A 24585-nucleotide genomic window follows, 5' to 3' on the forward strand; every position below is an offset into this window, starting at 1 on the left:
GCTAGCATATAAACTGTGCAGGTTTTAATGTTGATTTCATCAAAATAGCCACCAATCAAGAATTGTAGCTATTTTTGCTAGGGGGGGGGGGGGTTGCCACAGTGAAATTGGCATGTTTTAGGGGTTCTTTGCTGTGGCGTGTCAAAATTTAGAAAACATTTTTGCTAGGGACTTTAATATGTGAATATTGATACAGGGGAAGATGAATATATTCCTCATTTTGTTATGTTTTATTGTTTTGTTTTGTTTTTTTTTAAATAAGGGAAAAACAACCAGATGGACACAATACTCGTCACATTTGGGCGCGCTGCAGCAAAGCTTCTTTCACGCTCAGATTCCGGTCGGAGGCTAATTTCTGCTTCTCCAGCTCCTTGTTGGTCTCTTTGATTTTGCGATGAAGGCCGTGCAGCTCGTGCGTCTTGTCGTTCAAAATCAGGATGAGCTGCGTCCTCCTCTTGGTGGCCACCTCGGCGTGACTCTGCAGGAGCTCCTTGCTGTTCCTCAGCTGCCTGTCCAGTACCGGATCAAACATCAAGGAACTTAACCTGTTTTCCGAGGTAGCCTGCGGTTTCTTGCACGCGATCCTCACGACTTCCCCCATCAGGCCGCCCATTGGCTGCCGGTCATCCAGGAGGTGGAGCGGCGACTCCAAAGGCAGTGGAGTGGAATCTTGTACGCCTTTCCCGGATTCGGACTGCGTTGCCACTTCAAGCTGCCATGAGACTTTTTGGAGCTTCGTCTTGGCTTGGAATACCTCGTCGATCTTCTCGTTGATGAGTTTAGTCAGAGCCGTCCTCTCCTTGACGGCGGTTTCCACGTCTCTCAGAAGAAGCTCCTTCACATTTTGCAGCTGCCAGGTGACCGTTTGGTTGAGTCTGGTTTTCCGGCTCCAGTGTTGCTCCTTCGAGTCCAGGTAGTCCACCGCTTGGATCACGGGTCCACCCGTGGCAAGGAGGTCGATACCAAAGAGTCGTAAGCAAACCAGAGATTGGAGCTTGTGGGTTTTTTCCGTCAGCGTGGCTAGTTTGGCTTTCAGCTCCGCGTGTTCCTTTTCGGCTCTCTGCTGGATGTCCAGGATGTTTTCGGGGAACTTAGTGCGCATCTCGTCCATGTCCCGCTCGAGTTGCTTGACCCTCTGATCGCGCGCGTCGTAGTCGCGCTTCAAGCGCTTCAGCTCCAGCTGTTTGACGGTTTCGTTGGGGTGCTTCTTCATGATGGGGTTCCTCAAGAGTTTGCGGATTTTGATAATTTGCGCCTGGACTTTTTTTTGCTCTTGTTTCAGTATCTTGACGTCCATCGATCCATCCACGCGCTCTTTTTTGTTCTCCTCCGTGGCGACAAAGACTTGGATTTGTTTCCTAAGCTTGTCCTTGTGGAGCAGGTCCTTCTTCTTGCACTCATTGAGGAAGGCGTCAAACTCGCTGTAGCGTTTGTCGTGATCTTGTTGCAGACTGTGGATGAGGCTACTCCAGTAGTACTCCCTCTCGCTCAGTTTGGTCTTCTCCTTGTTGGTCAGGTCATGCTGGAGGAGCTCCAGTTTCTTCTTGTACTTTTGCTCCGTCTGCAGGAGCTTCTCGTTCATCTCCTGTTCTCTCCTGGCCATTTCTTCGTTGTGCTTGGCCTTCAGCGTGCTGACCGTGTCCTCAATGTCCAGCTGTTCGTCCAGTATCATCTCAGCACGCTCCTTCTCATAAGGCTTGACCTCCATGTCGTCGACCTTAAGGACATGTTTTTCAAAATCTTTCTGGTGCTTCTTGAGATCCTCCTTGTAGAGCTTGATTTCTCCCAAGTACTCTTTGATATCCTGTCGGTGGTTGAGCTCGTCCGTCTCGATTTCGTTGTACAGGTTGACGTAGTCGGCGTTGGTCTCCTCCAGCTGTTGGCCCGTCACCTCCCAGAAGGTGCGCAGCATGTCCACTTCCAGCTGGAACTTGTTTCTCTCCTTCATTTCTGTCTCCACATCTTTTTGGAGCTGTTCAACTTGTCTTATGAGGGCCTTCACCTCCTCTGGTAGTTCGGGCGGAGGCTCCGGCTCCGCTGGTGCTTTGGGCGTCTTGCGCCCCTTCTTGCCCTCCTTTTTGCCTCCTTTGCCTTTCTTGGGAGGCATCTTTTATTCATAAAAAATAGTATATCTTTAAGAATAACTTATTCGTTTACATATAGCAGGAAACAGCCAAAATCCCTCGCACATGATGGAACGGTGCCGTCCTTTGAACATGCATGACACAAGTGACATCATCAAAGCTTGCCTGACTGCTTAAGTCGTGCCTTTTTGCTTCCTTTCGACAAGTAAAATACGTGTCATGGCTACCTTTAGGGTCATCTACTTTATTTTGGCACGAATGTGAACATGTTTCACTCGCAATCGGGAGGTTCAGCGTTCCAATCTCCGCTCCGGTCTTTTAATGTGGAGTTTTCATGATGTCCCTCCCTGTGTTTGTGGTCACTTCCCCAAGTTTGGTCCCATTCCAGCCGTTACGACTGTGAAAAACCATACAAATGTATTATCAACTCATTCTACGATGATGTCTTTACCCCACCCTTTTAAATAAAAATTCTGGCTGTTATCTATCATGTGTTAAAATTATGTATTTTCCCCTTTTTTTTCGTAAGGGGATGTAGCTCAGTGGTAGAGCGCATGCTTTGCATGTATGAGGCCCCGGGTTCGATCCCCGGCATCTCCACTCCTTTTCCTTCCCGCAACCGTAATCACGGTGTAATCAAAACTCGATAGTCTTGCCAACCATTTGACACCACAAACAAAACATGACCTGGAAGCCTCCATCGATTTTGTTTCAAACATTCGATCTGCGGCCCACTTCACTCTTTTTTATTTAGCACGTTTGGAAACATCAACGATTGAACGACCGCTTTATTCAGAATATAAGCGAACATGTACTTTCATCTTAAATACGACAAAGACACCCATCCGAATTGGATTTCCGTGCTTTAAAGGCACAACAAGTCCCCGTCCGAACGGTAACTAAGGAGATCAGTTTGTTTACTGTTCAAGAAGCCCAATATGTGTTCTTGTAAACGTCATCATTCAGCGACAGGGAACAGAACCCGGATGTTTATCTTTTCGAAGGGGACAAACTGTTATTTTAATTTTTCACCGAATATTTAAGACAATAAGTATCGCCTAAAGTAATAGTTTATCATTCTTCTATGGTCAGTGCTTCAGGACATTTCTTTTAACGGAATGACGACATAATCCCCATTCCTTCTCAAAAGGTTCGCGATGACGTCATAAAGAATGCGACTGTTCCCATAGCAAAATGGTGTGGACAAGCGAAGTCAGCCATGAAGTCAGCCTCCCCTATCGCAGCGACCGATGCCCGAGCTTGCTGTTTGCTCTCCAAATTGTTGACTTTGAAAGATGTTAGCCCGAAGCTTGTCCTCCAAAGCAACTAAGTACAGAAAAAATATATATTTATATCGACGCTATTTCGGTTTGCGATAGCTTACGCCTGACGTCTAAACATGCAGCTGAAACATCTCAAGACGCTTTTAACACCTCAGGTAAGAAGCTAAGTTAGACGATGCTAAACTGTCCCTTGACTTTTGGCTTTGAAAATGGCGAACGAGAGGAAAATTCAGTCTTTTGCTTCAAAACATCCACGAATGTTCGTGTTTTATCACGATTGTAATTTGGTTTTCTTATTAGAATTTGTTTAAGGTGTTCTGTCAAATAACAGTGTTGCACTCCCTGCATTACCTTGCCAGCCAAGGCTTAAACCGACATTAATATTTAGTGTTGGTGTTAATGTTAAATCCTTCCTGAGCCAACAGGACACTACTTTAAACATTCAAAACGGTTAAATAGCCTGTTGACTGAAACGTAAAATCATTTTTCCCCTTTTTTTCTAATTCCCCAGGAGGCCTCGGCCAAAGTGACTTGCATGGCCTGGGCCCCGAATAACAGCAAACTTGCTGTTTGCACTGTGGACCGAGTGGTGCTGCTTTACGATGAGCAGGGTGAGAGGAGGGATAAGTTCTCTACTAAGCCCATCGACTCCAAGGTATCCTTTTATCACCTGTTGCCACCTTCTAGTTTGCTCTCTCAACATGAATATACACACACTGGCTAGTTCAACTCGCATTACCAAACGGGTCAAATGAATGTTTAACAGCCGAACGCTGTTGTCTTGTCAGTACGGGAAGCAGAGCTACGTGGTCAACGATTTGGCGTTCTCACCTGACTCCACCAGGATCGCCATAGGCCAGTCGGACAACATCATTTATGTGTACAGGATCGGAGAGGACTGGTAACATCACGTCAATGTGTCAAATTATCTGTGCATGTACTTAAACGATTCTCTGCTTTGCAGGGGGGACAAGAAAACCATTTGCAACAAATTTATCCAGACAGTAAGATCCATTGTGTTTCTTTTTCATGTTACTCGTTCCTTTTCTTAATAACAATATGCGCATTATGTGCAACGGGTGATGGTAGAGGGATCATTAATTATGAATGATGATGTTTTTCAGAGTTCTGTGACACGCCTGCTCTGGCCTGCAGAGCATGCTATCGTTTATGGTTTAATGGATGGAAAGGTAAGAGTGACATTGACACGAATTTTACAGCAGGGAACGAATTGTCCGTTTCTATGATAGACGTAGGCCAGGATTAGTAATCCTATTTCTGAATATTGGTGCGGCTTCACAGGTTCGCCTCGCCAACGTTCAGACAAACAAGTCTTCGCCCATCTACGGCACAGAGTCCTGTGTGGTCTCGTTGGCGTCCAAGTAAATCTTTTATTCTTATTTATTACCCCTCCGAAAATCCTTTTGGAAAAGTCACGATTAATATGTGTTTTTGTTTTTTGCTGTCTTGTTGCTCAGCGTTTCTGGGAAAGGCATCTTGTGCGGCCACGCGAACGGGAACGTTGTTCGCTACTTCTTTGACGACGAAGGCTCAGGTGAATCTCAGGTGAGCTTCAACTTTTTTGCTGATAGGAGGACAAGTCAAAACATGAGGTACCACTTGGGCAAAACATCTCATCATTATTTTTCTCAAGGCAAATTTGAATTTCAATTTCTTCCGCAGGGGAAGCTTTTGACGCATGTGTGCCCGCCGTACGCCCTCGCCTGGGGCGCCAACAGCGTGGTGGTGGGAGGCTGCGACAAGAAAGTGGTGGCCTACAGCCGCGACGGTCAAATCCTTCAGACCTTCGACTACAGCCGCGACCGCAGCGAGAGAGAGTTCACCGTAGCCGCCAGCAGTCCCAGCGGCCAGTCGGTGGTACTGGGCAGCTTCGACAGGTTGTGGGGGCGGGGCAAACATAGCCGAGTCGCTACTGGACTGGACTTGCCACTGTGATCATTTTTATCAAGTCAGTTTTCCCTTTTCGAAATGGCAAAACTTCTATGCAACTTGTGCCATGTCCTGTCCAGGCTTCGGGTGTTCAACTGGGCACCTCGGAGGGGCGTGTGGGACGAGGCCAAGTCGAAAGAGATCGCCAACCTCTACACCATCACCAGCTTGGCCTGGAAGAGGGACGGATCTCGGCTTTGTGCTGTAAATACTCAGCCTTGTGAGGTCATTTTATGTGGGGGGGAAACAGTGAATAGAACTTGCATGTTGTTTCGGCAGGGGACGCTTTGTGGGGGGGTGGAGCTCTTCGACTGTTGCCTGAGGAGGAGCATCTACAAGAACAAGTTTGAAGTCACCTACGTGGGCCTGAGTCAGGTACAGCGGGTGGCGAATGTGTTGGTTTGCTCACCCTGGATTAGCAGGGCGCATAAAATACAAAACTTTTAAATTCTAATAATCTTCGGAGGACACCCTGAATTGGTTGCACACAGAGACACACAAACATTGGCACTCACATTCACACCTCAGGGACAATTTAGAGTGTTCCATTAACCCGCCATCGATGTTTTTGGAATGTTGGAGGAAACCCGGAATACCCGGAGAAAACCCACGCAGGCACGGGGGAAAATGTGCAAACGCCACACAGGAAGGCTGGAGCCAGAATCTAACCTATGACCTCTGCACTGCGAGGCGGATGCGCTAACCGCTTGTTCACCGGGCCGCCCATAAAACATTAAAACAAAAAACACAAAAGTATTTAGAAAAAAAATCTTGCCACATGACTTGATTTCACATTCAAATATTTTTCATCCAAATAGCCAGCCGAAAATAACAAGATGAACATAAATATAAATCACACAAAAAGGACTGCTCTTTCTACTCTCTCTCATATGTATGCACAAATAATCGCCACATTTCATTTGACAAATATTTTTATTGTCGCGGATTTATTTTTGAATAAACAGTGCATGTCAATTAAAAATGTGCTATCCATAAATTGATGCGCATCATTTGAGCTCACCAGTCCTTGGATTCCCCCCCAACCCCTTCCAGGTAATCGTGAGGAACCTGTCGACGAGCTCACAGGTGGTCCTCAAGTCGTATTACGGCTATGAGATAGAGGAAGTCAAGATCATGGGCAAGGACCGCTACCTGGTGGCCCACACGTCCGACACCCTCCTGCTGGGTGACATGCTGGCCAACAAGCTCAGCGAGGTAACGCGCTTGACTTTGCACACAAAAAGAATCACTTTTATTTTTTATTTTTGGCTTCTATAATTCATTTGCCTTCATTTTCAGGTGCCGTGGCCCGGCGGTGGGGGAAACGAGAAGTTCTTTTTTGAAAATGACTCGGTAAATACCCGCTGTTAACTTTTATGGCCAAAGACACACACACAAAGGAAAAAAAATCACTTGAGTCACACAAGAGTTGATTTGATTGCTTTTTGCTGCAGGTGTGCATGATTTTCAATGCCGGCGAGTTGAGCCTGGTGGAGTACAGTGACAACCAGGTGCTGAGTTCCGTCAGAACTGAATTTATGAGCCCTCACCTCATCAGGTACTTTCCTACTAATAAAACATCAAAAAAATATATATATATTTTTTTATAACTTCACAAATGTCGTAATTGTCCTGTAGGGATGTAGTTTGAAGAATTTAACACTTTTAAAACGTGTTAGACTTAACATCCGCCATAGATGTGAAAAATCAACAGACAAGATAGCTTTTGATTGCGTAATATGTTTACGAGTGTAATGCGAGGGCACATTATGTACAGGGAAGCTGCGCGTAATATTTTTAAAATTAAAAGTTGTCTTTCCCCCTTTGTACACTAGATGGCGTTGTAAAACTGTTTCCAAAGAAATAGTGCAGAAACCTCAGGATTCAAGTTTGGGGTTTTTTGGGGTCAATGTCCATCTCTCTTTAGCGTCAAATAACACCACATCAAAAATATTCCAAATATAATTTCTAAAATCAGGACACAAAATGAGCTGTGACGCTTTCTGTGCAAGTATGGAAGCTTCATGTCTGACATGTCGATGTGGTTCAGCGTGCGCATCAACGAGAGGAAGCACAAAGGAGTCCAAGACAACAAAAAGCTTGCCTACCTCGTTGACCTGAAGACCATCGCTGTTGGTATGTGCGAGTTTCTCCATCTCGTGGCCCACGGTCAGCTTGAACGAGAGAGAAGATCCATCTGATTAAACCCCCCCCCCCCCCCGCCCCGCTGCTCGCGTCTCTTCAGTGGACCTGCTGGCCGGCTGCACTCTAGGAACCATCAGCCACGACTCCAAGGTCGACTGGCTGGAGCTGAACGAGACGGGCTGCAAGCTGCTCTTCCGCGACAAGAAGCTGCGGGTCAGGCTGATGCAAGCGACGCATTTAGGAGACAGTCAACAAGTTTCCCTGTTACGTACAACTTAGACATTTTGCCGTTTCCTCTGCAGCTTCATCTCTATGACATCGACAGCGGCGTCAAAAGCACGCTGCTCAGCTTCTGCTCTTACGTCCAGTGGGTGCCCGGCAGTGACGTGGTGGTAGCCCAGAACCGCGGAAACCTGTGCATCTGGTACAGCATCGACAGCCCCGAGAGCATCACCATGTTCCCCATCAAGGTGACGGGACTCGCATCTTTGGTTCATCAAAGACTTTTAACTTGGCAATAAGCGTGAACGTGAGGGCGAATTTCTGTTTGTCTGTGGGCTGCAAATTTCATAAACAATTCCAGTAGGTGAGTGAAACTCCTCGTATTGCCGCATGATCGTATCACACTGCCCCCGGTGGCCAATTCATGCACACCAGAATGTGCTCAATGACGTTCGATCTTGCCACATTCATTTTTGCAGTTAAGAAATAATACAGTGATTAACTCATTCCGTACCAGTCAATTCTAGACCAAGTCTGAAAAGACGTTTAAAAACGTCTTTGGGACTGAATGAGTTAAAATATCCCACTGTGTGGTTGTTGGAAAAAAAAAAAGTATCTCCTTTCCTCCGTCTTCTCTCTCTGACTGGCAGGGTGACATCAAAGATCTGGAAAGAGCGGATGGCAAGACGGACGTGTTGGTGACCGAAGGCGTCAACATGGTGACGTACACCCTCGATGAGAGCCTCATCGAGTTTGGCACGGCGGTCAACGACGGCGACTATGGAGCGTACGCTCGCTCGCTGTAGGTCTTTTTCGAGAGCCTTTCACCGAAGCTTCAGCGACGTGTGTTTTGCTTGTTTTGTCCGCAGTGTCACGGCCTTCCTCGAGACTCTGGAGATGTCACCGGAGACCGAGGCCATGTGGAAAACGCTCCGCAATCTGGCTCTCGAAGCCCGTCAAGTGCACATTGCGGAAAGGTGTTTTGCCGCCTTGGGTGACGTCTCCACTCTTCGCTACCTCCACCAAACAAACCAGATAGCTGAGAAGGTTTCAAGGGAAATGGTGCCTGCCGCGTGTATTCGTTCGCTACACGGCCCCAAAAATCCTGCCTTCCCAAAACTTAGTCGTGTATGTCGTCGTGTGTCCAGGGCGGTGATGGAATGATGTTCTATCAAGTTCAAGTGCGCATGGCCATGCTGGACAAGAACATCGAGTTGGCCGAGATGCACTACGTGGAGCAGGTTTGCTAGCACGGCTCCTTCGGAAGACTTGAGAACAGTGAGTCAGTCCGAGGCATGACGCCCAGTGTCGTGTGATGTCATAGAACGCCATCGATGAAGCCATCGAGATGTACCAGGAGCTCCACATGTGGGACAAATGCATCGCCGTGGCCGAGGCCAAAGTAGGCTTAGCGCTCGGTCTTGATGGACTCGATCCAGCTGCTGCCGACTGGCTTTGACTTGTATTTCGGTGACTAAACTTAAGGGCCACCCGGAACTGGAGACGCTACGTGGGAACTACTACCAGTGGCTGACCGACACGGGCCAGCACGAGAAGGCCGGCGAGGTGAAGGAGGGCGAGGGAGACGACCAGGGCGCCATCAACTTGTACCTGAAGGCGGGGCTGCCGGCAAAAGCCGCCCGCCTGGCCATGAGCCGGCCCAATATCACCAACAACGGCGACGCCGTCAGCCGCATCACCGCCAGCCTTGTCAAGGCCGAGTACTACGAGCAGGTAGCTGGGTGCTGATCCTCGATGTTGTTCTCTTGTCGCTCTGGAAAAAAATGTAATCACATCGGGATGGAATAAATTTACGTCGACACCAAGCAACAGCTGCCGTTATAACCCATAAATACTATTTGAGCTCATCCTAAACCCCAAAGAAAGTCATTTCCGGAAAAGGCGACCCGGTCAGGGCGCAAATCTCCTCTCGGCCAAAGTCAGCTGCGAATTCAAAACAATTCCCAGGTGTCTTGATTTTTGTAGATTTTTTTTTTTTCCAATTGTAAAATTTATGATTGTATTTTTGTACTTATTTTGGCAGCCCGGGTGGTCGATTGGTTCTCGTGTCGGCCTCACAGTGCAGAGGTGCAGGGTTCGATTTTTTTAGCTCCGGCCTCCCTGTGTGGAGTTTGCGTGTTCTCCCGGGCCTGCGTGGGTTTTCTCCGGGTATTCCAGTTTCCTCCCACATTCCAAAAACATCCATGGCGGGTTAATGGAACACTCTAAATTGTCCCCGAGGTGTGAATGTGAGCGCGAATGTTTGTTTGTCTATGTGTGCCCTACGAATGACTGGCAACCAGTTCAGGGTGTCCCCTGTCGACTGCCAAAAGACTGCTGGGATAGGCTCCGCCACGCCCCGCGACCCTTGTGAGAATGAGCAGATCTGAAAATAGATGGGTGGATTTCTTTATTTATTTTCCTGTTGGAGGGGAAAAAATTATTTGTTTTATTTATTTATTTATTTATTTTAGGCTGGTGACCTGTACGAGAAGACGCGCAACCCCCAGAGAGCTTTGGAGTGCTATTGCAAAGGAGCCGCTTTCAGTAAAGGTGCAGTCAGTCGGTCGTCTCTCACACGGGCGCACGCAAATGGCGGAATGTTTTTCTCAAAATGTTCCTGCGCGACACAGCCGTGGAGCTGGCCCGCCACTCCTTTCCCGCCGAGGTGGTGAAACTCGAGGAGGCCTGGGGGGACTACCTGGTCCAACAGAAACAGATGGACGCCGCCATCACACACTTCATCGAGGCTGGGTAAAGTGGACTGAAGTGAAGAGAGAACTTTTGTGGCCAGATGGAGAGCTGGGAGGATGAGAGGAAAAAAAAAAGATGGACATTAATGCTTGTAGTTTGCAGTTTTCGGGAGAACTTTTGGTCGCCCAATTTAGCATCATGAGGAGGAGCAAACTGGCCACGGTGGTTTAGTGGTTCGCATGTCCGCCTCACACTTGAGAGGTTTTGAATTTGTATGAGGCCTGAATGACTTTTTTTCCCCTTATTCAATATTGAGATTTAATAACCGATTATTATATATTTTTTCCAAGCTCATCATCCCATGTATTTTTTTTTATTATGATTATTATTTTTAACATACACTACCATTGGCTGGCAACCAATGCATTGTTTGGCCGAATATGTGTACCAGCTTCCCCACCCACTGATTGGCACTGCAAACTACAACTGCTAAAATCTATTTATTTGTTAATCTGATCATTGGCAGCCTGGTGGTCGAATGGTTAGCGCGTCGACCTCACAGTGCAGAGGTTCGATTCCAGCACCGGCCTCCCTGTGTGGAGTTTTCATGTTCTCCCCGTGCCCGCGCGGGTTTTCTCCGGGTACTCCGGTTTCCTCCCACATTCACAAAAAATGCACGGCAGGCTGATTGAACACTCAAAATTGTCCCGAGGTGTGAGTGTGAGCGTGGATGGTTGTTTTTCTGTGTGTCCTGCGATTGGCTGACAACCAGTTCAGGGTGTCCCTCACCTACTTCCCAAAGACAGCTGGGATAGGCTCCAGCACCCCCCCCCCCCCCGCCCCCGCGACCCTTGTGAGGATAAAGCGGATCAGAAAATGAATGGATGGAATTTAATCATTATCAATCAGCGCTGAGCACCACTAAACTTTGTACATACAATCTCTTTATTTATAGATTCTCAAATGCTTCCTTGCACAAATTGTACACATTTTGACATTGTTCCAACCCCTGCGTCTCACTGCAGCTGCTCCATCAAGGCGGTGGAGGCGGCCATCGCAGCTCGCCAGTGGAAGAAAGCCGTCCACATCCTGGAGCTCAACGAGGACCCGGCGGCTGCCATTTACTGCCTCAAGATCGCTCAGCACTACGCCTCCATGCAGGAGATGGAGGTGAGCACAATAGGAACTACTTGGTATCATATTCACCCCCCGCCCCCGTTTTAATTTTGTTTGTGTAACAAAGCGCTAATGTTAACTGCCATTGCAATAATTCAAACATGTCGACAGCCTCCGGGCTCAACTGCGCGTCTCTCGCAAGTTTGTCACAGCGGTGTGAATAATCGCTGATGGAGAGAGCGGAAACAAGATGAGGCATAAAATGCAAAAGAGAGGAATAAAAGCGTCGCAGGACGCCGGTTGTGATGAGCTCAGCTTCGCCGGAGCCGCCTCTGCATGGCTGAAAATAGTTGTGTCTATTTGCGTTTCCGTTTGCTCCACGGGCACATTCTGGCAAAGTCATTAAGATAACAAGCTCGCTGCCGCCTGCAGGAAAAGTGTGCTTCTCTGCAAACTAGAAAATAAAGGCTACAAAGGCGCGCGTGCGCGCACCTGTCGGGGAAAGGATGACATGACACTTTTTAATTGGCACAAGCGCGCGTTTGCTGCATTGATTTCTCGTATCGTTCCATCACGAGTTCATCCAACTTAGCGTTTGCGTGAGAACAAAACTTTACCCGCGTCATGTCTACTCCTGAAATGTTTACATTTTATTTCGTCAGCACGTTTTCCGTTCTGTACTGAAATTTAAACGTGTGCAATCTGGAGCAAACCTGTTTTCACATGACGTCTTCCTCCTGGGAATATCTGATAAATAACAACCCCTGATTCATAATAATTTTCCCAAAAATTTACAAGAGAGATTACATGAAATGTAAATGTTCAATGTGGATCAGATCTGGATCAAAACCGGATTGGTGTGACATCAATTTAAGGCTGATTGTTAAGCTCAACAAATGAAGATCGAGGAGCTTTAAATGAGATTTGACAGTGATTAGCTGAAAATGCTAAATTAGCATTTGCAATTAAATTTGTTGGCAAAGCAACCCAGAGCAGATCTGGCATAAAATTCAAAATTAGCTGAGCTAATTTGCAATTTATAAAACAGAAATGTTTTTTTTAAAGTTTTCTTTTCATATGTTTACGTTCCGCAGGTGGCCGAGCAGCTGTTTATCAAAGCGGGCCACATTAAGGACGCCATTGACATGTACACGGCTGCGGGGTGCTGGGAGCAAGCGCACAAGGTTTTGTTCGTTTATCTTTTGAATGAACGTGATCGGTGGCAATAAAGATGAAGTTTTATTTTTTCACCATTTTTTTATTTTCACTTTTTTGGTGACACACAGTTGGCGCTGAAATGCATGAGCAAGGAGGAAGTCAACGAGCTTTACGTGAAGCGGGCTCAGGAGATGGAGCGAGACGGCAAATTTAAGGAGGCTGAGAGGTAGTCAGCCATGTTGGTTTGAAGCGGCTGTTTTCAACTCATTTTTTTACCCAAGTGACTCTCAAGATGTCAGATTTTTGTCCGGCCGCCCTCATCAAATGTCAAACCCACGCAGCCAGTTAATTTCTGAGCGTATTGATTGTCTTCCCTCAGATTGTTTTCCACAGTGAACCAAACGGACCTGGCCATCACTATGTACAAGAAGAAGCAGATGTTCGATGACGTGGTCCGCCTGGTGGCCAAACATCATCCCGACCTGCTGACCGAGACACACCTCCACCTGGCCAAGGTGAGCTCCGCAAATATCCGGGACTAAAAAAAAAAAAAACTTTTTGTGACAACGCTGTGTGTGACATGTTTTTTTTGGGGGGGGGGCGGGCTGCAGGAGTTGGAAGCTGAGGCCAAGTTCTCAGAAGCGGAACATCACCTGATGGAGGCCAAAGACTGGAAAGCTGCCGTCAACATGTACCGTCTTCATGACATGTGGGAGGATGCGTATAGGGTACACATTTTTGCGACACTACATGCAGAAACAGTGGTGCCTTGTGATCCAAGTGACCCAGTTTCTGTCATTTTTTTTTTTTTTTTGTGGGTGTCAGATTGCAAAAAGCCACGGCGGCCCCAACGCTCAGAAGCAGGTGGGCTACCTGTGGGCCCGGAGTCTGGGGGGAGAGGCGGCAGTCAAGCTGCTCATTAAGTTTGGCCTACTGGAGTACGGCATCGAGTCGGCGTCAAACAGCTTGTGAGCGCCATGCCGACACGTCCGGCAGACTCATTACAGGAAACCCCCCCCCCCCAAAAAAACAATGCGTTTCTGTTTTGCTCTCATAGTTTATTCGACTTTGCCTTCGAACTGGCTCGTCTTTCAAGCAAGGAGAAGATACCCGAGATCCACCTAAAGCACGCCATGTACCTGGAAGACGAGGTACACGAGACGCTACGACATTAAATCATTCACTCCCAAAGACGTTTTTAAACGTCTTTTCAGACTTGGTCCAGAATTGGCTGGTACTGAATGAGTTAAATCTCTGTCCTGCTTTTTTTCTCCAGCGCAAGTTTTCAGAGGCCGAGCAGGAGTTCATTAAAGCGGGAAAGCCCAAAGAAGCTGTGCACATGTAAGTACGAGCAGATCCTATTTAGCCACCTGAATGACATGGCAAAGCAGACATAAGAAAATGTTTTGGAATAAAATTCCGCCTATCACATTTGGCATATGAAGGCGATAAGAAAAAAGTCAGCGACTTTCTGTAACTTTCCAGGTACGCGCACAACAAAGATTGGATCAACGCGCAGCGCGTGGCCGAGAGCCACGATCCAGAGAGCATCCCGGAGGTTCTTGTGGGACACGCCAAGTTGTGTTTTGAACAGAAAGACTACCAGAAGGCCGAAGCCCTCCTGCTCCGAGCCGAGAGATCCGACCTGGCTGTCAAATACTATAAGGTGGAATTTACTCAACTTTTACTTTTTTTTTGTGCACAAATGTGTCGTTGAATCCAGTTTTGTACATCGAGTTACATATTGTCGTATTTGCTAGGCAGAGACGCCCTCCTGTGTGGGCGGGGCATAAACATAAAAGTACCTTCATCCACATCCAACAGAAAAAAAAAAGCATCCATTAAATAGTTCCAACTGAGAATATGGAGTCTTATGCTAGTTGCTATTAGCGAAGCGGACATAAAAGGGACTCCCAGAACCTTTCAGTTGGTGGCATGACCCAGAATCGAAAGTCAGAGCGCCGTTGACGCGTTCCTGTTGTGTTTGCTCAGGACGCGGACATGTGGAGCGACGCCATGCGCATCTGCAAGGAGTACTTGCCCAACAAGCTCTCTTTTCTTCAGGAGGAGTACGAGAAAGAGGCCACCAAGAAGGGAATGAGGTGAGGGCCTCCTCCCACAAACGTCGGGAGAAATAGTCAACCTCTGTCTATTCATCAATTACCATTCACACCCCCTTGCCAGTTTTTCGATTCGCTGAAAAACAGTATCGGCACGTATCCACGGAATTTTTTATTTTTTTTAATTTCCTCCTGTACCACTCAAATATGGTGTTCAAAATGGCGCTTTTGGTCGCATTGGGCATCCAGCCAGCTAGCATAGACAGCTAGCATAGCCAGCTAGCGTAACCAGCTAGCGTCACACAAAATAACGAGCTGCTGCTCAATGTAACATCGAGTAAGTGCCCAACGAAAGATAAATAAACCATTTGCCATACATGTAAGGACTTCGCCATATCTTCTGCCACTCTCCACCAATTCGGATGGTGACGTGCATTTCCCCATTGCGGGACAAATAAAGGGATATCTTATTATAGTAAACGTAGTCGCAGTTCCTCCGCTGACCCCCCACTCCGGTTGCCATGGAGCAAAAACATCTGCTCTTATTCACCGAGGATTCATCCGATCATCAACCCCCAGCGTCTAATGACGCCGAGAGACGTTGACTTGAAAATAATTTGAGTCTCCGGGGGTGACAAGAAGGAACGAGCGTCGGTATCCCGCGCGCACAAAGCCGCAGAGCCGCAGCTCGACCCAACTGGCGATAACTTGGCAGCTCGCCTCCCCCCCCCTTGACGACGGGTGGGAGAAAACATCAAACGTTACCCATGGAAACCGTGGAGGAAGACGGCTGTCTTGTTTTTTTTTTGAAGCGAGACAACACTGAATTATTCAACTCCGGCTTCCGCTTGCCGATTTTGGTTTCTCTGGCATGCGGCGCATTCCGCCTTCTTAAAAGGAACGAAGAGGTTATCTGAAGGATGAACAATGCCAAGTATTTTTTTTTTCTTCTCCATTCGCATCTCAGTTTCAGTCCAAAAAAAAAAAAAGTGGAAACTAATGTGAACTGATGTTTGAGCATTTACATCAGGGGGGTTCCCACGGACTGGTCCCAAGTCGATCACGGAGGTTTTAGGGGGTGGCGGGGATTTATGTGTCTATGTTATTAATATTGGATATTTTCGTGCGTCTCATGCCTCTGCGTCAGCTCTCCCACGAAAGTAGGCAGTGATTTCCTTTTCACAAACTCCCAAACTCTTGTATCGACTTTATTTTTGTGTTCCGTTCACATTAGGGCCCGTTATGGCTTTTGCTCATCATGGCTTGCATGCTAGCTTGGCCGGCGTGAGCGCAGATGCAAATCAAACTTGACACCAACTGGACTGCTAACCACGCCGTTGATGTGTTTTGCGTGCGTCCGTCCAGAGGTGTTCAGGGTCTACTGGAACAGGCTCGGGAGTGGGAGCAGTCGGGCGAATATTCCCGGGCGGTGGAATGTTACCTGAAGGTGAAGGACGACCCCAACGCCGCACTGATGGAGAAGTGCTGGATCAAGGTAACGTCAAAAATCGACGACAAAAGAATTCTGGAGCTTTTTTTTTTTTTTTTTTTTTTTGGTTTCATTTTTGTTTTGTTTTTCCTGCCGTGCAGCCTGAAAAGCATTTCTGACTCCCATCGACGAGGTTCAAATGTGACCGACTGACCTGTTGTCATGTTTTAGTAAAGCAAATGTGAATGTTGTGTGTGTTTGAGCTTGTCATGCATTTGAGCCTTTTGTTGTGCGGCCCAGGCCGCCGAGCTGTCAATCAAGTTCCTGGGTGAGGAGCGAGCCGTGAAGGTGGTTCAGGTGGTTGGACCTCGCCTGGCCCAGCTCCGGAAGTACAACACGGTGGGTCCCCCTCGCACACCCGCACACTTTGAAAGTTTTTTTAAATTAAAATTTTAATTTTTTTATTTTAATAATGTATCTGCACGTCACATTGCAGGCCGCCGAGCAGTACTTACACGTGGGCCAGATCAAGGACGCCATCGATGTCCTCATGGAGGGCGAGGAGTGGAGCAAAGCCAAGAGGGTGGCCAAGGAGCTGGAGCCCAGGTATGACCCACATATTTTCTCACTCTCATACCCTCTGTCGATCTCACACACGCACACGTCTTCTCTCGATCGCCCACAGGTACGAGAGCTACGTGGACCAAAAATACAAGGAACACCTGAAGAACCAGGGCAAAGTTGACTCCGTAAGTACGCTCCGCCCCATGTTCTGTTGGGATGTGTTGCTCCTCCGTGTGTGTTAACCCTGTCAGGGACAGCGGTTACTCCAGTGGACAGCTTGTCAGGTTATCAGGTTACAGAGTGCATGAAACGGTTGAAAGTAGGAGTTGTTTTAAGGTTCAATGTATTTTGGGTGAGGGGTGAAACTGTGGCGGCCCGGTGGGATAGTGGTTATCGCATCGACCTTACAGTGCAGAGGTCGTGGGTTCGATCCCGGCTGTGGACTTCCTGTGTGGGGTTTGCATTTTTTCCTCGTGCCTGTGTGGGTTTTCTCTGGGTACTGCGGTTTCCTCCCACATTCCAGGGTATCACCCGCCTACTGCCTGAAGACAGCTGGGATAGGCTCCAGCATGCCCCGTGGGTTCGATCCCAGCTCCGGCCTTCCTGTGTGGGGTTTGCATGTTTTCCTCGTGCCTGTGTGGGTTTTCTCTGGGTACTCCGGTTTCCTCCCACATTCCAGGGTGTCCCCCGCCTACTGTCCGAAGACAGCTGGGAGAGGCTCCAGCACCCCCCACGACCCTTGTGAGGATAAAGCGGATTAGAAAATGGATGGATGGATGAATGGATGGGTGGAACTGTTAAAAAAAAGACAAAAAAACAAGAATAAGCTTTACAAAGTAACGAACTAGTGTGTGTCCCCCCCCATTCAGCTGGTGGGCGTCGACGTCATGGCTGCTCTGGACATGTACGCCGAGAGAGGCCAGTGGGACAAATGTCTGGACACGGCATCCAAGCAGGTGAACTGAGGATTGGCGACGTGGCAAGTGGCTCGTCCGCGGGAGTAACCCAACTTGCCGTTTATTTCAGAACTTTAAGATCCTCCACAAGTACGTGGCCTTGTACGCCACGCATCTCATCAAGGAGGGCTGCGCTCCGAAGGCGCTGCAGCTCTACGTGCAACACGGAGCGCCGCCTAACCCGCAGGTAAAAAAAAAAGGATAAGCCGGATCGAGAGAGACCTAACGTAATGTGCGAGTCGCTTCATTCGTTCACCAGTTCACGTTGTCTTCTCCGCAGAACTTTAACATCTACAAGCGGCTGTTCCTCGACATGCTCCACCTCCCCGAGGCTCCGGATTCGTACCGCACGTGGGCCGACCTCCGCGACGTTCTGCTGCAGCTGGTAGCAGCCGAGCAAGTCAGCAGTTGTCATCGTCTTGAGAAATCAGTCCAAGCGTCCCACATCTTTTCTTTTCAGTGTGAGAACTTGTCCAAGTCGGCAGGTGAGAGCTCTGCGGCCCACGAGGACTTTGAGCGGATGCTGCTGATCTCGCACTACTACGCCACCAGAGCCGCTGTCGCTGGGTTGGAGGAGCTGGTACGTGAAACAATTTTTTGGGAACAAAAACGTAAGAATTTGGGCGATAATGCTGGAAAGAGTTCGATGTCCCAAAAATTAAACATAAAACAAAATTGGTCAATGAATATGTCTTGTTTTTGGTTCTCAAAGTGTATTTTTTTTGTATTTTAATCAAATAAAAAACAATTAAATCCGTCGGTAAAATGTTTTCTTGTGAATGAAATATAAAAAGCATGTCAATTTCAATAAAGTAAAAAAAAAGCTTTAATTTTTTTCAATTTAATTATTAATGAGCCAATTATTTGATACAAAAATGTTCAATGTTGGTGTATTTTTTAAACTATTTTATGATTTATTTAATTTTAGTATTTACACTTATTTTCTGACATAAATGAAAAAAATAAATACTAAAAAATAAAAAAAATGGCGAAATTAATCCACCAAATATGACAGGACTCATGACAGCAAATGCCAGTACTTGCCTACCTCTGCGCCGCTCATCTTTTCACGGCATCTGCACGAAATTGCGATGTCAGATATCATTTTTCTTGATTTCTATTCGTCACATGAGAAACAAATAGGAGGGGCGGGGGGAAAACACTAAAGGTTGTTGTTTGCAGACGAGCATCTCGGCCAAACTATCCGTGTCCCTGCTACGTCACACTGACCTGGTCCCTGCAGACCGAGCTTTCTACGAGGCCGGCCTGGCCTGCAGGGTGAGTGTGTCCTTGCATTTCTCTCAAAGGTTTCTTCCCCGCTTACACGTTTTGCTCCTTGTACCCTTCAGGCGGCCGGCTGGGAAAACATGGCCTTCATCTTTCTCAACCACTTCCTGGACGTGTGTGACGTGAGGCTCCTCTCGTAAACGTTGGCAAAACATTCGCTCAAACAAAAATTAAAAATCTGTACAATCAGCAGCAATTTGGCAGAACTTGAACAACTTTAAAAGAAAAAAAAGGCTCTGGGTTGTTTACTGCAACCTCCAGTTGGAGTTGACTGTCAAACTAAACATCAAATAAGGTGAATTACACTTTTGTGTATTTAAAACGACCAAACAACTTTGCCTTTGGAATGCCCCCCCCCCCCCCCCCGCTTAATCAGCCAAGCCCACCCAACAGTAAACACAAGCGAACCACTGTTCTGTATGCGATATCAAACTCTTATTTACATGGACTGCTTTGTGCCAGGCCATCACCGATGGGACGCTGGACTCCCTTGATCACTCGGATTTCACCGACACCGACATCCCCTTTGAAGTTCCCCTTCCTCCCAAGCCTTGTGTTCCTGTAAGGACCACACCACCCCGACACACTCATGCCCCTCTCCCGCCCTTCCCCCACTTCTAAAGTGCGCGTGCGCGTTTACAGGACCCGCAGCGGGAGGAGATCCGCAACTGGGTCCTGACGGTGGCCGTGTACGGTCGCCTGGAGCAGGTCCTGCCGCGTGACGAGAGGAACTCGTACGAAGCATCGCTGGTGGACTCCAACAGCGGTCTTCGCTCGCCGCCTTGCGTTCTCACCGGTAAAACACACCAAACGCGCAAACCTTCATCCATCGGCTCCAAGTCGTCAACTCTTCAAAAATGTCTTCCCACCTCCAGGCTATCCCGTTTTAAGAAACAAAATGGAGTTCTCGGCGGCGGGAAAAGCTGCCAACAAAGAAGACTGGAATCGATTCCTCATGACCACCAAGGTGAGCGAAGGACAGATGAGCAAACGCGGACGTTTTCGAAGGGCATGAAGCGTGTTTTTAAAACGATTGTGAGCCTTTTTCAAAAGCGGGTCAACACGTTTTAGGCATTGTCATTCATTTTAAAAATCATGCTTTTTTTTTTTTTTTTTTTAAATTAGACGAGTCATAGTCCGGAGTGTCAGGACGTCCTCAAGTTCATCAGCCAATGGTGCGGCGGCCTGCCTGCGGCCGGATTCTCCTTCCACTGACACCCGCGGAAGGTTCTCAAGATTTCTACTTGCAGTTTTTTTTTTGTTGCAAGGCTCAGAATGCAGTTTTTTTGTTGTCTGACTAACTTCCATTGTATTTATTTATTTTTTCTTCACAGGATTGTTAGCCTGGAATAGCAGCGACCTCATTTCATTCCCGGTAATTCTAAAATAGGGCTTCAGCTCCAAAACAAGAGTTATTTATTCTTAATATTACTCGCGATTCTTTTTTGTAGGTTGCGTTTTTTGGGGGATCAAGTTTCCAATATAAATGATCTCCGATCTATTTTGTTTGCTCCCGAGTCCGCGAGTCTGTTCACTTTTGAATGACCCGGGGGAAACTTTCATCTTGACGCTGCTCTTGTGACGATCGTCGATTTTTTTTCCTTGTGCGTGCGTTCATAACGCAATGGCGATTGCTTGAATGTTAAATCCTCAAGGGTATAACTCTGACATGATGTTCTTAACCTTGAGAATATGCTTCTAGGTGAAACCAATTCGCCAAAAAGTCCTCGCTAATGTCGCTTTTAACGATGTTGCTGCGAATAGATTCTGGATTTTTTTGTTAGTTTTTTTAATCGACTTACATCCGACTTTTAAGTTTTGCTTTCTTCTGAATCGCCCCATCCGGTCGCTAGGAAACACATTCCTCCCTCTCTCAGGAGAAGGGCTCGTCCTTTCTTGCTAGCGATGGCATCATCACCTTTTTTTTTTCTTTTCAAAAGTTGGACCAAAAAGTCAACATGCCGTCTTTGCTCCTTGTGGCACACAGAAAAAAAGAGTCGCTGGCTGTTTATGTATCAGGGGTCTTTTTATTTGGTCAAACAAACACAATAAATCATAAGTATCCCTCTCACCCCCACATTGAATTGAAAAGAGGCAATTTGCGCACCAAACAAATTCAGAACTTGAACTGAATGTATGAGCATTTTGCTTTGAACACAAAATTAATAACCTAGGTTTACACATGGCATTTTTTTCTAATTAAAAAAAAATTGTTTTCTTTTAGGAAACAGTTTTGGATGAATGAGTTTTTGAAGCAAATACCTTTTTCGCGACAGACTGAAGCGAGCAAACCAATTAGACTTGAATTATGTGGTTCCCAACGTAACCACTGGAGGCACTGTTGAGCTGATTACATGTAGCATTAAAAGTGAACACAAAGAAATGCATTTATTTTTTTCAATTTACAAACCCAAACAAACAAATTGTAAAAATATAGCAGGGATTTTTAAAAAAAATTGTATATTTTGTCTTCACACGCCACATGAAATGTTGTTAATCTTGCGATACATCTTGCAATATTTTTGCCTTCCAGCCCTGAAAAAAAAATTATGAAATGTAGTTTTTCCTGTATTTTGTATTCAAACATTTCAGGACATTAAAAATATTGACATACTGTACAAAGAATGTTTTTAGTGTATTTATTCAATATTTGTGTATTTGATTATTAAAAATGACAATACATTTTGTTAATGTAGGCTACACGTATTAAAAAAAAAAATCCCCAAGACATATTTCTGACCGCATCGATGCATGTCTGTCCCTTTGAAAATTGTAATGTCACTTGTGCTCAAAAGGTTGCACACCCGTGAAGACCCAAACATTGTATTGTGAGCTCCAAATGAATAAAATGGCGCAAATGGGCTGCCCTCCATTTTGGTGTGAGCGAGATCGTGCCCATTGAGGGAGGCAACCTGACAAATGGTTCAATTTCGACTTGTTAAATCCTAAATATTTTCAAATTATGAGTCAAAATCTTTACTTGCCGAATTGAGTTTATCCGTTTGGTTACATTGCATACATGTTACATGTACGCAATGTCTTTTTTTTTTTTTTTTTTTGTGTGTTAGTGTGTGTGGGTGTGTATGTGAAATGCTACGAATGCCCTGTTGTCGTTATTAGGCCTCTCTCTTGGCATTCACCGCGTGCCTTAATTGTATGGACATTTAAATCAAGGTCCGCTGTGAACACGACGAGAGACGACCCACTTTTCACGTGACTGCCGACTGCATCGGCTGGCCTACTTTTCCTGCAGCGCCCCCCTGTCCCTCCCATCACCACCAACATTGTACACTCTTCAATTCCAGCGCATCCCTCCTTGCATTCACCCCCATCACCTTCACTTTTGACCTTGTGACTACCGCGCCAAACATGTTCAGTGTTTGCACAAAGCACCCGCACAAGCCAGACGAAGAATTAACGCTGAGCTGGTTTTAACGCGGTCCATTTTCATTTCAGTCTCGAAATCCCGTCCTTTCATGTCAATGGCAACAAGAGTCGCGAGAACCCCCCCGCGGGTGTAAAATTAACATCTTTCGACCCCGGATTTGGCATTCGATGCGCCGCCGAGCGCGAACGCTGCAGGTTTTTGTGTACAGGCGTCAGGTGAAAAGCAGCGGAATGGCCCGTAAGGCAGCACTTTGGCCCATTAAAACCTTCAGCCTCCATTATCCAGTAGCCATAATGCACCCTCTTATAGAGCGCTGCATTAATGGCTGGGCTGCAGGGGTGGTGATGGGAGGGAGGTGGTGTGTGTGTGTTGGGGGGGTGGAAACGATGATGCTGATGCTGGGACTTGACATCATCACCCATGTCACCCCCCCCCCCCCAAAACGGACTTCCTGCAGCATTTTTGTAGCAAATGAAACTGCAGTATCACATGCTAATGACCCAGATAGCGTGCAGCAGCTTCAATTGCAGAAGGGGGAGGCGGGGAGTGGGGGGGGGGGGGCTTGCCTGCCTTTTGTGGGGGTCGTGCATAAACCTGACAACCACGGAAATCAATTAGATTATAACAGAATCACAAATAGCAGGTCCGGTTTTGGCGATGAAATGATGTTAAATGGCCCTTGCGGTGCGTTCAATGTAATTCAGTAGCTCGGATTTCTTTTGGACGAGGGCGTATGCGCAGTCTCGTACAAGTTGCGCATGCACAGCACAACCCCACATTGCGTCTTTTTTTTTATTATTCGTAAGGCGCAGCTCTAAAATTAAGGTTTAAGAAAGACAAACATTGAAATATGCTTGCATCATCATCAACATCAAGTACAATGGAAACAAGACGTTTTGATTCCACCCCCCCTTCCCGTTTTTTGTCTTTTTTTTTTTTTTTACCGCATGGATGTCTTTTGAAAGCGATGGGAGTGGAGGCCGTTGCTGGTTAGTCTTGTGTCCGACGATCGAGCGCTTCAACCCGGTCCTTGGAGCCCTGCGCAGGATGGGAGGTGGGAGGGTTGAGGATGCTGAGAGGGGGGCAAGGATGTGGACGTCGGACCTGCATCCTTTAGTTGTTGTCGTTCTCGAATCCCTAACTTGAGTCCAGGGAAGCTCCCGAGGCATTCCAACGAGAATAGTAGATCCTAACATGTTTTTAGGGGCGCGTGAGGCTGCAGCAGGATGAGGATGAAGGATGACGATGAGGAGCTGGGCGCAGTCAGATGGAGAGAGGGTGGGGAGGGGTGGTCCTCTGTTACATCCTCAGCCTCCAGCTCTGCACCCTCCTCCCCCTTTGCATCCTCCTCTCTGTACCAGCTCAATGAGGGCCCAGTCTATCGTGTGTGTGTGTGTGTGTGTGTTTGTTAACATGAGCAAGTCAAATAGGAGCTAAATAGCCATGGGAACACACGTGTGATTCCAAAATATGACACAGTAAAATACTGTTACTACTGATGTGAGGAAAGCGATGGCAAAAAAAGGGATGCTGTGTATTGTTTTTGCTATTCAGTGGAGGACTTGAGGTGTGTAGAGATAGACTGCAATTTGGTTTCACTGCACCGCACATCACCCCCCCCCCCCCTCCTCCGCCGGTATCGTCGTTTTAGTCACTCAAACGTGAATTAAAAAGGACAAGCAGTGGTCCACATGGTCTCGTCTTGCATCCCCCCCCCCCGCCCCCCCGTCAAGCCTGCAGACTGGCTGATGGGAGGCGGACTGCGCCACTGCAGCCACACTCGGCATGAAATGTCATGATCATTAAGGAGACACTTTTACTTTGTGTCGTTCCGAACAACACAGAAGACTCGATTTCACGAAATGTCCCGAATTCACCCACTGGCCACTTTATTAGGGACAGCCTACAAAGCCAAGCCGTAATTATTCTTCACCTCAAAAAAAATGATTATATTTGAAGAGGTAATTTAAGAATATGTGTATGGCTGCTTGAAGCTGGCGTTGGAGTTTACTGCACTGCAGAGTGCAACCAACCACATTAGACTATTAAAGCCGAACTCCCATTGGGAATTCTTTTACGACACTGTCGTTTGAACAAAATATTCACATTAACATTACAATTCAACTCGATTATGATGGTATAGTTCACTGTGAATAAGTCGGCCTGTAAACGGAGTATTTTCCAAATTACTTTAACAGTCTAAAACTAAGTTAACAGGGCTGTACGTATGATGTTATTTATGATGCGGC

At 46.9% G+C, this 24585-nt stretch overlaps 2 protein-coding genes, 1 long non-coding RNA gene and 1 other non-coding gene across 5 annotated transcripts; 2 read left to right on the forward strand and 2 right to left on the reverse strand.

The window, feature by feature from the left end:
- Positions 1-292: 292 nt before the first annotated feature.
- On the reverse strand, positions 293-2107 carry LOC147187861 (dynein regulatory complex subunit 4-like). The gene has a single exon (XM_086100627.1). The coding sequence runs from the start codon at positions 2105-2107 to the stop codon at positions 293-295; it is 1815 nt and encodes a 604-aa protein (XP_085956753.1).
- A 505-nt stretch (positions 2108-2612) lies between these two features.
- Positions 2613-2684, forward strand: trnaa-ugc (transfer RNA alanine (anticodon UGC)). The gene has a single exon. It is a non-coding gene; the product is annotated as a tRNA-Ala (tRNA).
- Positions 2685-3279: 595 nt separating this feature from the next.
- LOC147187863 (intraflagellar transport protein 172 homolog) lies at positions 3280-21573 on the forward strand. 2 transcript variants are annotated; one of them, XM_086100183.1, is made up of 47 exons: positions 3280-3522; positions 3879-4022; positions 4156-4268; positions 4332-4371; positions 4492-4557; positions 4670-4749; positions 4846-4933; positions 5051-5265; positions 5398-5521; positions 5597-5692; positions 6371-6532; positions 6617-6670; positions 6772-6875; positions 7368-7453; positions 7563-7675; positions 7765-7932; positions 8335-8486; positions 8554-8746; positions 8833-8925; positions 9009-9086; positions 9170-9418; positions 10159-10237; positions 10318-10438; positions 11404-11548; positions 12589-12678; positions 12781-12878; positions 13032-13167; positions 13264-13380; positions 13478-13620; positions 13710-13803; positions 13929-13993; positions 14138-14318; positions 14645-14754; positions 16078-16207; positions 16442-16540; positions 16638-16747; positions 16827-16890; positions 17575-17661; positions 17732-17848; positions 17942-18046; positions 18122-18241; positions 18844-18939; positions 19011-19070; positions 19411-19509; positions 19591-19744; positions 19824-19915; positions 20074-21573. In XM_086100183.1, exons 1-47 carry the CDS (start codon positions 3484-3486, stop codon positions 20161-20163), a joined length of 5259 nt encoding a protein of 1752 aa, XP_085956309.1. In that variant the 5' UTR covers positions 3280-3483; the 3' UTR covers positions 20164-21573. The 2 variants fall into 2 exon arrangements, with proteins under 2 accessions (XP_085956309.1, XP_085956310.1); XM_086100184.1 differs by having other exon boundaries at positions 8335-8471.
- On the reverse strand, positions 20954-23677 carry LOC147187864 (uncharacterized). Its single transcript, XR_015097647.1, has 2 exons — positions 23281-23677; positions 20954-21483 (listed from the first exon to the last, which is right to left on the reverse strand). It is a non-coding gene; the product is annotated as an uncharacterized LOC147187864 (long non-coding RNA).
- Between the last annotated feature and the right edge of the window lie 908 nt (positions 23678-24585).

This window comes from Hippocampus guttulatus, chromosome 20 (genome assembly GCF_054856545.1).
Source record: "Hippocampus guttulatus isolate MCC_2025c chromosome 20, RoL_Hgut_1.0, whole genome shotgun sequence".
Classification (NCBI taxonomy): Eukaryota; Metazoa; Chordata; class Actinopteri; order Syngnathiformes; family Syngnathidae; genus Hippocampus; species Hippocampus guttulatus.

What these genes read in the sequence shown, in the direction of transcription:
- LOC147187861 (XM_086100627.1), bottom strand. Translation starts at nt 2,107, where the DNA reads ATGCCTCCCAAGAAAGGCAAAGGAGGCAAAAAGGAGGGCAAGAAGGGG.
- LOC147187863 (XM_086100183.1), top strand. Translation starts at nt 3,484, where the DNA reads ATGCAGCTGAAACATCTCAAGACGCTTTTAACACCTCAG. An exon ending in CCTGAAGACCATCGCTGTTG is followed by an intron (nt 7,454 to 7,562) that starts GTATGTGCGAGT and finishes GCGTCTCTTCAG; the next exon opens with TGGACCTGCTGGCCGGCTGC. An exon ending in TCACCATGTTCCCCATCAAG is followed by an intron (nt 7,933 to 8,334) that starts GTGACGGGACTC and finishes TCTGACTGGCAG; the next exon opens with GGTGACATCAAAGATCTGGA.